The sequence below is a fragment of the Opisthocomus hoazin genome, unplaced genomic scaffold (genome assembly GCF_030867145.1).
Source record: "Opisthocomus hoazin isolate bOpiHoa1 unplaced genomic scaffold, bOpiHoa1.hap1 HAP1_SCAFFOLD_118, whole genome shotgun sequence".
Taxonomy (NCBI): Eukaryota; Metazoa; Chordata; class Aves; order Opisthocomiformes; family Opisthocomidae; genus Opisthocomus; species Opisthocomus hoazin.
In genome coordinates, this window is record NW_027448931.1 from 65031 (window position 1) to 78832 (window position 13802).

A 13802-nucleotide genomic window follows, 5' to 3' on the forward strand; every position below is an offset into this window, starting at 1 on the left:
CTCCAAAGGGGTTCAGCATGTCTTGAAGGGGTTCAGCACATCTCCAAGGGGTTTAGGACACCTCCAGAAGGGTTCAGCATGTCTTGAAGGGGTTCATCACGTCTTCAAGGGGTTCAGAACATCTCCTAAGGGGCTCAGCACATCTTGAAGTTCACGATGTCTCCAGTGGGGTTCAGCATATCTTGAAGGGGTTCAGCGCATCTCCAAAGGGCTTCGGGATGCATCCAAAGGGGTCCAGCACATCTCGAAGGAGCTCAGCATGTCTTGAAAGGTTCAGCACATTTCCGAGGGATTCAAGACATCTCCTAAGGGGTTCAGCACGCCTTGAAAGGGTGCACCACATCTCAAAGGGGTTCAGCACATCTCAAAGTGGTTCAGAACCTCTCCAAAGGGGTGCAGCACATCTCAAAGGGGTTCAGCACATCTTGAAGGTGTTCAGGACGTCTTCGGAGGGCTTCAGCATGTCTTCAAGGGGTTCAGTACAAGCTCAGCGTCTCTCCAAAGGTGTTCACCACATCTCCAAGGAGTTCACCGCATCTCCGAGGGGTTCACAGCATCTCCAAGGGGTTCACCACATCTCCTCCAAGGGTCTTGGCCGCTTGCTCATTTCTGAGGGGTTCAAGACATCTCCTAAGGGGTTCAGCACAAGCTCAGCCTGTCTCCAAAGGGTTCAGCACGCCTTGAAGGGGTGCAGCACATCTCAAAGGGGTTCAGAACATCTCCAAAGGTGTTTGGGACGTCTTCAGAGGGCTTCAGCATGTCTTCAAGGGGTTCAGCACAAGCTCAGTGTCTCTCCAAAGGTGTTCACCACATCTCGAGGGGTTCCCCACATCTCCAAGGGGTTCACCGCATCTCCAAGGGTCTTGGCCGCTTCTCCGTGAAGAGATGTGGGCAGCACCCGCACCTTGGAGGACTTACCGGGGAGGAAGAGCAGACCCCACCCCATGAAGTGACCCCACCTCTGGCTGAGCACCCCAGGCCAAGTCCAAGCCCCCCAGCTCCGGGGCACGCTGCTCCCTCAACCACCATCCCGACGCCCGCCCCGGGGACAAGGAGCCCCATCCCCACCCCACAGCTCCACCATGGGGCCGAGACCTCCCCCCCAGGCACAACCCCATGATGGGGACCCCCTCCTGGACTTGGAGCAGAAGGTTCTGAGGAAACATCTGGGGTCGGGGGAGCGGCACCAGGAGGGGGGTCGTTATTTTTAGATCGATATTAAATTTCCGTTGTCTTAATAAATTGCTGATGGGGTGGGGGGAGGGGTCCACGTAGAACCTGTTTCTACTCCTGCTTTTAATTGGGAAAGGTTTTAATTGTCTTAATAAATGCAGAAAAAAAAAATGACATTAGAGTTTGATTTTTAAAATTTTTTAATGATTTTTAATGATTTTTTTAATGCTGGAAATACGATCACAAGGGAACTGTGGTGGCCGCGTGATGGGATGATATAAAAATGATATAAAAATAGATAAAATAATAATAATCAAAATAATAAGAAGTCATAATTTGGGGACAAAAATAAGAGGACGAAGAGGGGTGTGGGGGAGGAAGAGCAAACCATGAGATGTTTCCACCACAGCAGAGCGTGAGGGCAGGTCTTCGGCGAGAAGAAAGCAGCGAATCTTCTTCGGATAGTCAACATATGGAAAAAAAATTTTAAAATCTCGATTTTTTTCATGAAGACCAAAAAAAAAAAGACCTGAAAAATCGGACAGGTGGAAGCAGAGAGGCTCGCCAAGCCGGGAAGAAAATGGCCGCTTGGTCCCTTTGTTCCTCGTGGCTCTAGAAAGTCAGCTACAAGCTACAGGGTCACCAGACAACCCGACGTCGGTATGAACGGGGCGACCACGCTGCTCCTCAGGTGTCTCCTCCATCCTCGTCTCAGCTGGCGCCACAGAGAAGAGTTTGGCTCCAGCAGAGCTTTGGCTCCACCAAAGGTTTGGCTCTGCCGAGATCTTGGTTCCATCAAAGCTCTTGGCTCCATCCAAGCTTTTGGCTCCATCCAAGGTCTTGGCTCCATCAGAGGTGTGGATCCACCAAGCTCTTGGCTCCATCCAAGATTTGGCTCTATCCAAGCCCTTGGCTCCATCAGAGGTTTGGCTCCATCAGAGGTGTGGCTCCACCAAGCTCTTGGCTCCATCCGAGGTTTGGATCCACAAAGCTCTTGGCTCCATCCGAGGTCTGGACCCACCAAGCTCTTGGCTCCATCCGAGGTCTGGATCCACAAAGCTCTTGGCTCCATCAGAGGTTTGGCTCCATCAGAGGTGTGGATCCACCAAGCTCTTGGCTCCATCCAAGGTTTGGTTCCACCAAACTCTTGGCTCCATCCAAGGTTTGGTTCCACCAAACTCTTGGCTCCATCCAAGGTTTGGCTCCATCAGAGGTGTGGATCCACCAAGCTCTTGGCTGCATCAGAGGTTCTGGCTCCATCTGAGGTTTGGATCCACAAAGCTCTTGGCTCCATCAGAAGTCTCGGCTCCATCAGAAGTCTCGGCTCCATCAGAGGTCTCGGCTCCACCAAGCTCTTGGCTCCATCAGAGGTCTTGGCTCCACCAAACCTTCCCTACCAGGAGCTGTGATGCAATTCCACCCCCCACCCCCCCTTGGGACCTTCTGTGTCCCAACTGATCTCAAGGACAGAGGGATACCCACCCCCCCGCCCCAGTCCCAGGGCTGCTCAAACCAGTCCCAGGGCTGCTCAAACCAGTACCGGGGCTGCTTCAACTGGTCCAGGGATGCCCGAACCGGTACCAGAGCTGCTAAACCAGTACCGGGGCTGCTCAAACTGGGCCCGGGGATGCTCGAACTGGTACCAGAGCTGCTAAACCAGTACCGGGGCTGCTCAAACTGGTCCCAGGGATGATTTTCCCAGTACCAGGGAGGCTCGGCTAGGTGCCAGGGATGCCCAAACCAGTACTGGGGCTGCTCAAACTGGGCCCGGGGATGCCCAAACCAGTACCGGGGCTGCTCAAACTGGGCCCTGAGATGCCTGGCTGCTCAAACCAGTACCAGAGCTGCTCAAACTGGGCCCAGTGATGCTTTTCCCAGTACCGGAGATGCCCACCTCAGTCCCGGGGATGCTCAAACCAGTACCAGAGCTGCTCAAACCAGTCCCAGGGCTGCTCAAACTGGGCCCGGGGATGCCCAAACTGGGCCCGGGGATGATTTTCCCAGTATCAGGGATGCTCGGCTAAGTCTCAGGGATGTCCAAACCAGTACCAGGGATGCTCGAACCAGTACCAGAGCTGCTCAAACTGGGCCTGGGGATGCTCGAACCAGTACCAGAGCTGCTCAAACTGGGCCTGGGGATGCTGGAACCAGTACCGGGGATGCTCAAACTGGTCCTGGGAATGCCCAGCTCAGTCCTGGGGATGCTTGAACCAGTACCAGAGCTGCTCAAACCAGTATTGGGGCTGCTCAAACTGGTCCCAGGGATGCTCTTACCCGGTCCTGGAGATTCTTTTCCCAGTACTGGGGCGGCTCGTCTCAGTCCCAGTGGCTACTGGGGCGGCTCGTCTCAGTCCCAGTGGCTACTGGGGCGGCTCATCTCAGTCCCAGTGGCTACTGGGGCGGCTCATCTCAGTCCCAGTGGCTACTGGGGCGGCTCGTCTCAGTCCCAGTGGCTACTGGGGCGGCTCGTCTCAGTCCCAGTGCGTACTGGGGCGGCTCGTCTCAGTCCCTCCAAGCCCTGACCCCCCCCCCCCCCCAATTTTCCCTCCCTATCTCCCCCAAATTTCCTATTTCCCTCCGAGCCGGCTCCCCAAAACAGGAGCAGCACCTTCTGCCCCCCCAAAAGACCCCGATGTCACCCCAAAACGCAACCCCTGGGGCTGCGGCGATCCCGTTCCCGGATGCCAGAATATCGGGGGGACTGGGGGGGGGGATTTGGGGGTACCCCAGGGCGTAACCGAGCGACTAAAACCACGTGGAAGAGGGAGGAATTTTTACTCATTGGAAAAAAAAAATGACAATCCCGAGCGATCCTGGGGGGCTGCCTCGAAGCGGCGCGGTTCTCATCACAGCCCCGGCACGGCCGCACGCCCCCCACCCCCCCCGTACCCCAAAAATGGAGGCGGGACCCCCCCTCCCCCCCTCTCCCCGGCTTCCACCTCGCCTTTTGCTGGAAAAGGGGGGGAAATGACCCCAAATCATCATTAGGGGGGGGAGCGGGGTGAAAGGAGGGGGACGCTGGGGTCCCCCCCCAGCCCGGTGGGCAGGGTACACCCCCCCCCCCAGTGTGTCCCCCAAATTTTAGGGGTGCAGCTCGCGCATCGACGGGCCGCGACGAAGCCGCTTCGTTAGCGGCGTCGCCCACCCAGCCGCTCGCCGCCGACACCCACCGGGGCAGCTCAGCTCCGTAGCCCGACCGGGGACCCCCACGTTGGGGGGGGTTGCGTCCCCCCAACTTCAGAGGGGTGAACCCCAACAAGGGGGGAACCTCAACGACCCCTCCTTAAATTCTGGACCCACCCCAACGGCGTCGCCGAAGGGCTTGCGAGCATCACCCTGTCCTCCTCGCCGCCGCGGTGGGTAACGGCGGCACCCACCGACCCCTGTATTTTTTTGGGGTTCACCCCGGGGTTGGGGGGGCTCATGGGGGGGTCAGTTAAAGGCTGATGCTCCGGTGGTGTTTGAAGTGCCCCTGCCCACCCCGGCGCCGCTCGCGCTCCTCCAGCTCATCGCTGTGGAGGCTGGCGGCGTCCGACAAGCCCAACAAATGCTCGACCGAGTCGAACTTCTGCAGGTCGGAGGCGATGGTCTGAAGGCTGAGGACCGAAAGGGTGTCAGCCGGGGGGCACTCGGCCCCCAAAAACGTCCCTCCCGTGTCCCCCCCCTCGGTACCGGCGTGGCGGGGGCTGGCTTCGGCTCCGACGGGCGAAGCGCGGCGGACGATGAGGCGTTGGAGGCGGCGGGCGTGGATCTGTTCGCTGATCTGCTCCAGGTTGCGCAGAGCCACCGAGTAGCGGGTTTTGGCGCGCGAGACGGCGCGTTCCAGCGCTGTCACCTTGGCCTTGTGCTCCTTGGGGGGGGGGACAGGGATGGTGGTGGTCAGCTTCGATCCCCACGTCCCGAAACGGGATCCCCACATGCCGAAATGGGGTCCCCCCGTGCCAAAATGAGGTCCCCCGTGCCAAAATGGGGTCCCCCCGTGCCAAAATGGGACCCCCCAGTGCCAAAATGGGGTCCCCCCGCGCCCAAACGAGGTCCCCTCGTGCCAAAATGGGGTCCCCTCGTGCCAAAATGGGGTCCCCCTGTGCCGAAACGGGGTCCCCCGCGCCGAAACGGGAGCCCCCCGTGCCGAAACGGGAGCCCCGTGCGCCGAAACGGGGTCCCCCGTGCCAAAATGGGGTCCCCCCGTGCCGAAATGGGAGCCCCACGCGCCGAAATGGGAGCCCCACGCGCCGAAACGGGGTCCCCACGCGCTGAAACGGGGTCCCCACGCGCCGAAATGGGGTCCCCCGTGCCAAAATGGGGTCCCCCGTGCGCCAAAATGGGGTCCCCCGTGCCAAAATGGGAGCCCCATGCGCCGAAACGGGAGCCCCCCGTGCCGAAACGGGAGCCCCCCGTGCCAAAACGGGGTCCCCGTGCGCCGAAACGGGGTCCCCGTGCCGAAATGGGAGCCCCATGCGCCGAAACGGGGTCCCCCACGCGCCGAAACGGGGTCCCCACGCGCCGAAACGGGGTCCCCCGTGCCGAAACGGGGACCCCTCCGTGCCGAAACGGGGACCCCTCCGTGCCGAAACGGGATCCCCCCGTGCCGAAACGGGATCCCCCCGTGCCAAAATGGGGTCCCCACGCGCCGAAACGGGACCCCCACGTGCCGAAACGGGGTCCCCGTGCCCCTTCGCTCGTGACCGTGGGCCCGAAACGGGGTCCCTGCACCCCAAAATGGGATCCCCGTGTCCCTCCGCCAGCGACCACGTGCCCAAAAAGGGATCCCCGCGTCCTGAAATGGGATCCCTGCGCCCCAAAACAGGAACCCTGCACCCCTTCACCGGCGACCGTGCACCAAAACGGGATCCCCGCCTCCCAAAACGGGATCCCTGCGCCCCAAAATGGGATCCCAGCGCCCCTTCCCCAGTGACCCCATGCCCAAACTGGGATCCGTGTGCCCTAACTGGGATCCCCGTGCCCCGAAACGGGATCCCTGCGCCCTGAAACGGGATCCCCATGTCCCACAACGGGATCCCTGCACCCCTTCACCGGCGACCGTGGTGCGCCAAAATGGGATCCCCGTGCCCCAAAATGGGATCCCTGCGCCCCTTCCCCGGCGACCCCATGCCCAAACTGGGATCCGTGTGCCCAAACTGGGATCCCCATGCCCCAAAACGGGATCCCCATGTCCCAACATGTGATCCCCGCGCCCCTTCCCCGGCGACCCCATGCCCAAACTGGGATCCGTGGTGCCCAAACTGGGATCCCCGTGCCCCGAAACGGGATCCCCATGTCCCAACACGGGATCCCTGCACCCCTTCACCCAGCGACCACGTGCCCAAAAGGGATCTCTGTGCCCCAAAACGGGATCCCAGCGCCCCTTCCCCGGCGACCACGTGCCCAAACTGGGATCCGTGTGCCTGAAATGGGATCCCTGCACCCCAAAATGGGATCCCTGCACCCCAAAAAAGAGATCCCTGCGCCCCTTTGCCCTTGACCACATGCCCAAAATGGGACCCCCGCGCCCCTTCGCCAGTGATCACGTGCCCAAACTGGGATCCCCGCGCCCCAAAACTGGATCCCCATGTCCCAAAACGGGATCCCTGCACCCCTTCACCGGCAACCGTGCACCAAAATGGGATCCCCGTGCCCCAAAATGGGATCTCTGTGCCCCAAAACGGGGTCCCCGCGCCCCTTCCCTGGCGACCCCATGCCCAAACTGGGATCCGTGTGCCCAAACTGGATCCCCATGCCCAAAACGGGATCCCCATGTCCCAACATGGGATCCCTGCACCCCTTCCCCAGCGACCACGTGCCCAAAACAGGATCTCTGTGCCCCAAAACGGGATCCCAGCGCCCCTTCCCCGGAGACCCCATGCCCAAACTGGGATCCCCGCACCCCGAAACGGGATCCCCATGTCCCAAAACGGGATCCCTGCACCCCTTCACCGGCGACCGTGCGCCAAAATGGGATCCCCGTGCCCCAAAATGGGATCCCTGCGCCCCAAAATGGGATCCCAGCGCCCCTTCCCCGGCGACCGCGCGTGCCCAAACTGGGATCCGTGTGCCCAAACTGGGATCCCCGCGCCCCCGAAACGGGATCCCCATGTCCCAACGCGGGATCCCTGCACCCCCTCCCCGGCGACCACGTGCCCAAAATGGGATCTCTGCGCCCCAAAAAAGAGATCCCCGCGCCCCTTTGCCCATGACCACATGCCAAAATGGGACCCCCGTGCCCCTTCGCCAGTGATCACATGCCCAAACTGGGATCCCCGCGCCCCAAAACTGGATCCCCATGTCCCAAAACGGGATCCCTGCACCCCTTCACCGGCAACCGTGCACCAAAATGGGATCCCCGTGCCCAAAACGGGATCTCTGCGCCCCAAAACGGGATCCCTGCGCCCCTTCCCCCGTGACCCCATGCCCAAACTGGGATCCGTGTGCCCAAACTGGGATCCCCGTGCCCCGAAACGGGATCGCCATGTCCCAACACGGGATCCCTGCACCCCTTCCCCGGCGACCACGTGCCCAAAACGGGATCCCCGCGCCCCGAAACGGGATCCCAGCGCCCCTTCCCCAGTGACCACATGCCCAAACTGGGATCCGTGTGCCCAAACTGGGATCCCCGCGCCCCGAAACGGGATCCCAGTACCTCGAGGATCTGGTTGAACTGGGCTTTCAGCTCGAAGTAAGGCTTGCTCTTCACGATGACGCGCTTGAGGGACTTCTGGAGGCTCTGCACCTTGGCTTCGGCTTGCTGGCACAGCCGCGTCACCCGCTGGTGCTCCCGCTCGCTCCGCAGCCGCTCCTCCTCCGCCTCGTTGACCTGAGGGACAACCCCAAAAACCCCTTCAGAAGCGGGGTCACCCCATCTTTGTCACGCAATCCCAGAATCCCAGCATGGTGGGGGTTGGAAGGGACCTCTGTGGGTCACCCAGGCCAACCCCCTGCCCAAGCAGGGTCACCCAGAGCAGGCTGCACAGCACCGTGTCCAGGTGGGTCCTGAACATCTCCAGAAAAGGAGACTCCACAGCCTCCCTGGGCAGCCTGGGCCAGGGCTCCATCACCCTCAGAGTGAAGTTCTTCCTCATCTTCAGCTGGAGCTTCCTCTGCTCCAGTTTGTGCCCGTTGCCCCTTGTCCTGTCGCTGGGCACCACTGGAAAGAGTCTGGCCCCGTCCTCCTGACCCCCACCCTGAAGATATTTAGAAGGTCCCCTCTCTTCTCCAGGCTGAACAAGCCCAGCTCCCTCAGCCTTTCCTCCCCTCCTCATCCTCGTAGCCCTCCACTGGACTCTCTCCAGCAGCTCCTCATCTTTCTTGAACTGGGGAGCCCAGAACTGGACACAGCACTGCAGATGGGGCCTCACCAGGGCAGAGCAGAGGGGGAGGAGAACCTCCCTCACCCTGCTGCCCACACTCCTCCTCATGCACCCCAGGATCCCATTGGCCTTCTGGGCACCCAGGGCACACTGCTGGCTCATGGTCACCCTGTCGTCCCCCAGCACTCCCAGTCCCTCTCCGCAGAGCTGCTCTCCAGCAGGTCCACCCCAGTCTGTACTGGTGCCTGGGGTTGTTCCTCCCCAGGGGCAGGACCCTGCCCTTGCCCTTGTTGAACCTCATCAGGTTCCTCTCTGCCCAACTCTCCAGCCTGTCCAGGTCTCGCTGGATCCAGCACAGCATTACCGGTGTATCCACCACTCCTCCCAGTTTGGTGTCATCAGCAAACTGGCTGAGGGTACACTCTAACTCTTCATCCAGGTCATTGATGAAGAAGTTGAACAAGACTGGGCCCAGTACTGACCCCTGAGGGACACCACTTGTTCCAGGCCTCCAACCAGACTCAGCGCCGCTGATGCCAACCCTCTGAGCTCTGCCCTTCAGCCAGTTCTCAATCCACCTCACTGACCACTCCTCCAGCCCACACCTCCTGAGCTTCCCTAGGAGGATGTGATGGGAGACCGTGTCGAAAGCCTTGCTGAAGTCGAGGTGGACAACTTCCACGGCTCTCCCCTCATCTACCCAGCTGGTCATGTCATGGTAGAGCGCTATCAGATTGGTCAGACATCATTTCCTCGTGGTGAATCCATGCTGACTACTCCTGAGAACCTTCTTTTCCTCCACTTGCTTGTTGATGACCTCCAGGATGAGCTGCTCCATCACCTTTCCAGGGATGGAGGTGAGGCTGACCGGCCTGTAGTTCCCTGGGTCCGTGAGGCTGACCGGCCTGTAGTTCCCCAAGTCCTCCTTCTTGCCCTTTTTGAAGCCTGGAGTGACATTGGCCTTTCTCCAGTCCTCGGGCACCTCTCCTGTCCTCCAAGACCTCTCAAAGATGATGGAGACCGGCTCAGCAACGACATCCACCAGCTCCCTCAGCACTCATGGGTGCGTTCCATCAGGGAATGTCCCCACCATCCCATCCCGGGGCTGAAGATGCCCCCCCCCCCCAAAATCCGAGCCCGTACTTTACACGTGGCGTGGTTGAGCATCTCCTGCCAGGTGGGATCCAGCCGGTTCTTGTCGGCCATGACGCCCTGCTCGGCCACGAAGACCATCTCGCGCGCGGCGTTGTGCATGCTGACGGCTCGCTCGTAGCGCAGCGCCGCTTTCTGCGTCTCCTGCTGAGCCTGCGCGGCGAGCGGGGAGGGTGACGGCTGAGAAATCACCCCCCCAAGACCCCCAAAGACCCCCCAACCCCAGGAGATGCCGGTACCTCCTTGGCCAGGCGTCGCGCTTCGTAGTAGGGGCGAGCTTTCTCGATGCAGTTGCCCAACTGGGAGCCCTGGGCGTTGAGTTTCCGCGCCGATTCCGAGAGGATCCGGCGATACGCGGTGCGGGCGTCCTGCGGGCGCGGGGCCAAGGTCTCGTGGCCGCGTCCCGCCGTCCCTCGGCAGGGGGTTTGCCCACCCAGTCGTCCCACCGAGCCCAAAACCCAGTGGGGACCAGTAGGAAGGGCTGGGGGAACCGGTTAAGGACTGGGGGACAAGGACTGGGGGACCGGGAATAGGAGACCAGTTAAGGACTGGGGAGACTGGTTAAGGACCAGAGGACAAGGACTGGGGGACGAGCTAAGGACCAGGAGACAAGGACTAAAGGACCAGTTAAGGACAGCGGGACCAGTTAAGGATCGGGGGACCAGTTAAGGACCGGGAGACAAGGACTGAGGGACCAGTTAAGGACAGCGGGACCAGTTACAGACCAGTTAAGGATCGGGGGACCAGTTAAGGAGGGGAGGACAAGGACTAAAGGACCAGTTAAGGATAGCAGGACCAGTTACAGACCAGTTAAGGATCGGGGGACCAGTGGACCAGGAGACAAGGACTGAAGGACCAGTTAAGGATAGCGGGACCAGTTACAGACCAGTTAAGGATCGGGGGACCAGTTAAGGACCGGGAGACAAGGACTGAGGGACCAGTTAAGGATAGCGGGACCAGTTACAGACCAGTTAAGGATCGGGGACCAGTTAAGGACCGGGAGACAAGGACTGAGGGACCAGTTAAGGACAGCGGGACCAGTTACAGACCAGTTAAGGATCGGGGGACCAGTTAAGGACCGGGAGACAAGGACTAAAGGACCAGTTAAGGATAGCGGGACCAGTTACAGACCAGTTAAGGACAGCGGGACCAGTTAAGGACCGGGAGACAAGGACTGAGGGACCAGTTAAGGATAGCGGGACCAGTTACAGACCAGTTAAGGATCGGGGGACCAGTTAAGGAGGGGGGGACAAGGACTGAGGGACCACTTAAGGACCGGGGAACCGGGACTGGGGGACCAGTTAAGGACCAAGGAACCAGTGCAGGACTGGGGGACGAGGACTGGGAGCCCAGTTAGGGACTGGGGAACGAGGACTGGGAGACCAGTGAAGGACTGGGAGACCAGCTAAGGACCATGGGACCAGTTAAGGACCAAGGAACCAGTGCAGGACTGGGGAACGAGGACTGGGGACCAGTTAAGAACTGGGAGACCAGTGCGGGACTGGGGGCCGAGGACTGGGAGCCCAGTTTGGGACTGGGGAACGAGGACTGGGAGACCAGCTAAGGACCATGGGACCAGTTAAGGACCAAGGAACCAGTGCAGGACTGGGGAACGAGGACTGGGGGACCAGTTAAGGACCAAGGAACCAGTGCAGGACTGGGGGACGAGGACTGGGAGCCCAGTTAGGGACTGGGGAACGAGGACTGGGAGACCAGCTAAGGACCATGGGACCAGTTAAGGACCAAGGAACCAGTGCAGGACTGGGGAACGAGGACTGGGGGACCAGTTAAGGACTGGGAGACCAGTGCAGGACTGGGGGCCGAGGACTGGGAGCCCAGTTTGGGACTGGGGAACGAGGACTGGGAGACCAGCTAAGGACCATGGGACCAGTTAAGGACCAAGGAACCAGTGCAGGACTGGGGAACGAGGACTGGGGGACCAGTTAAGGACTGGGAGACCAGTGCAGGACTGGGGGCCGAGGACTGGGAGCCCAGTTTGGGACTGGGGAACGAGGACTGGGAGACCAGCTAAGGACCATGGGACCAGTTAAGGACCAAGGAACCAGTGCAGGACTGGGGAACGAGGACTGGGGGACCAGTTAAGGACCAAGGAACCAGTGCAGGACTGGGGGACGAGGACTGGGAGCCCAGTTTGGGACTGGGGAACGAGGACTGGGAGACCAGCTAAGGACCATGGGACCAGTTAAGGACCAAGGAACCAGTGCAGGACTGGGGGACGAGGACTGGGGGACCAGTTAAGGACCAAGGCACCAGTGCAGGACTGGGGAACGAGGACTGGGGGACCAGTTAAGGACTGGGAGACCAGTGCGGGACTGGGGGCCGAGGACTGGGAGCCCAGTTTGGGACTGGGGAGCGGCTCACGTCCAACTGGAGCTCCACGCGGTTGATCTCCTCGTTGGCCTGGTTGAGGTGCTCCAGCTCCTCCTGGGGGAGAAACCAAACGTGGGGTGGGGGGGGGGGGGGGGGGGCAAACCTGACCCCCCCAATCCACTCAGCCCCCCCCCAGTAAAAAACGAGGGGGGGGAACTGGGAACCCCACTCCTCACCTGTATCCTGGGGTCCAGCTCTTCCTCTTCCTCCTCCTCCTCTCCTACCGCTTTCGGGGGGGTGCTGGCTCCTCACCATCGCCCCCCCCCAGCGAAACAGCCCCCCCGGCGACCCCCCCAACTGCCCGGGAGGGGTCCGACGGCCGTCCCCCCCCTCCGTCGCCCACAGCGGCCCCTCCTCCGCGTCCCCCATGGCGGGAGCGCACCCCCCCACCCCCCCCAAAGCGGGGGCGACGTCGGGGCGCGCTTCGCTTCAGGGGGGGGGCCAGCATCGTAACGGGGGGGCCATTCGGCGCCAGCCCCACCCTACTTCATTTTTGGGGGGGGGGGGGGGGCACGACAGTTCGGGGTCTGGATGGGCCAAAACGGGATGGGGGGGCTGGAAAAAAAAAGGGAAAAGGTCAGGCCCCCCCCCCTAAATTCCCTACACCCCCCCCAATGCATTGGACCCCCCAAATCTTTCCCGTCCCCCCCCCCCCCAAATCCCACCATGGTGCTGCCCCCCCCCTGCCCCCCACCCTCCTAATGCTCCCTATACCTTCCCAGTACCCCCCCATATCCTCCCAGTGCCCCCCCATATCCCCCCAGTGCCCCCCTAAATGCCCCCCCCACCGCTGCACTGCCCCCCGTAGCCCCCCAATGCCCCCCCATGTCCCTGGTGCCCCCCCCATATGCCCCCTCGCGCCTCCAAAGCCCCCCCATCCCTCTAACGGCCCCCCAATGCCCCCACCCCCCTCCAATGCCCCCCCATCCCCCTAGTGCCCCCAAACGCCCCCCACCAATGCCCCCATCCCCTCTAATGACCCCCAAATGCCCCCCCACCCCCCTCCAATGCCCCCCCACCCCTCCAAGGCCCCCCCATCCCCTCTAACGGCCCCTAAATGCCCCCCACCCCCTCCAATGGCCCCAAATGACCCCCCCAGTGCCCCCACATCCCTCCAATGCCCCCCATCCCCTCTAATGACCCCCAAATGCCCCCCCCACCCCCCTCCAATGCCCCCCCACCCCTCCAAGGCCCCCCCATCCCCTCTAACGACCCCCAAATGCCCCCCGCCCCCCTCCAATGGCCCCCAAATGACCCCCCAGTGCCCCCCACTCCCCTCCAATGCCCCCCCACCCCTCCAATGCCCCCCATCCCCTCTAATGACCCCCAAATGCCTCCCCCTCTCCCCTCCAATGCCCCCCCACCCCTCCAAGGCCCCCCCATCCCCTCTAACGACCCCCAAATGCCCCCCCACCCCTCCAATGCCCCCCATCCTCCTAACGACCCCCAAATGCCCCCCCCATCCCTCCAGTGCCCCACATCCCTCTAACGGCCCCCAGTTGCCCCCCCCCCCCTCCAATGCCCCCCCCACCTCCCTGCCCCCCATATCCCCCTAATGCCTCGCTCCCTCCAGCCCCCCCCCGGCTCCAACGCCCCCCCCCCCAACCCCCATGCCCCCCCCCAAGCTCCCCCCACCCCGGGCCCCCCTCAAGCCCCCTCCGAGGCGGGGCCGCGGCCTGTGTTTACCTCCCGCTCCGCCACAGCGGCTCCACGTCCCCCCCCCCGCTCCCGCCGCACCCGGCACCGGAAGCGGAAGCGCCCGCCGGCGCATCGCTCTCCTCC

The 13802-nt window shown here is 61.9% G+C and overlaps 1 protein-coding gene across 1 annotated transcript; it reads right to left on the reverse strand.

Moving 5' to 3' along the window:
* Positions 1 to 3929: 3929 nt before the first annotated feature.
* SH3BP5L (SH3 binding domain protein 5 like) lies at positions 3930 to 13788 on the reverse strand. The gene is given in 8 exon segments (XM_075412232.1): positions 3930 to 5023; positions 7811 to 7984; positions 9621 to 9782; positions 9869 to 9997; positions 12012 to 12074; positions 12197 to 12269; positions 12271 to 12575; positions 13707 to 13788. Coding segments are annotated over 7 exon segments (1134 nt in total). The 5' UTR covers positions 12390 to 12575; positions 13707 to 13788; the 3' UTR covers positions 3930 to 4609.
* Between the last annotated feature and the right edge of the window lie 14 nt (positions 13789 to 13802).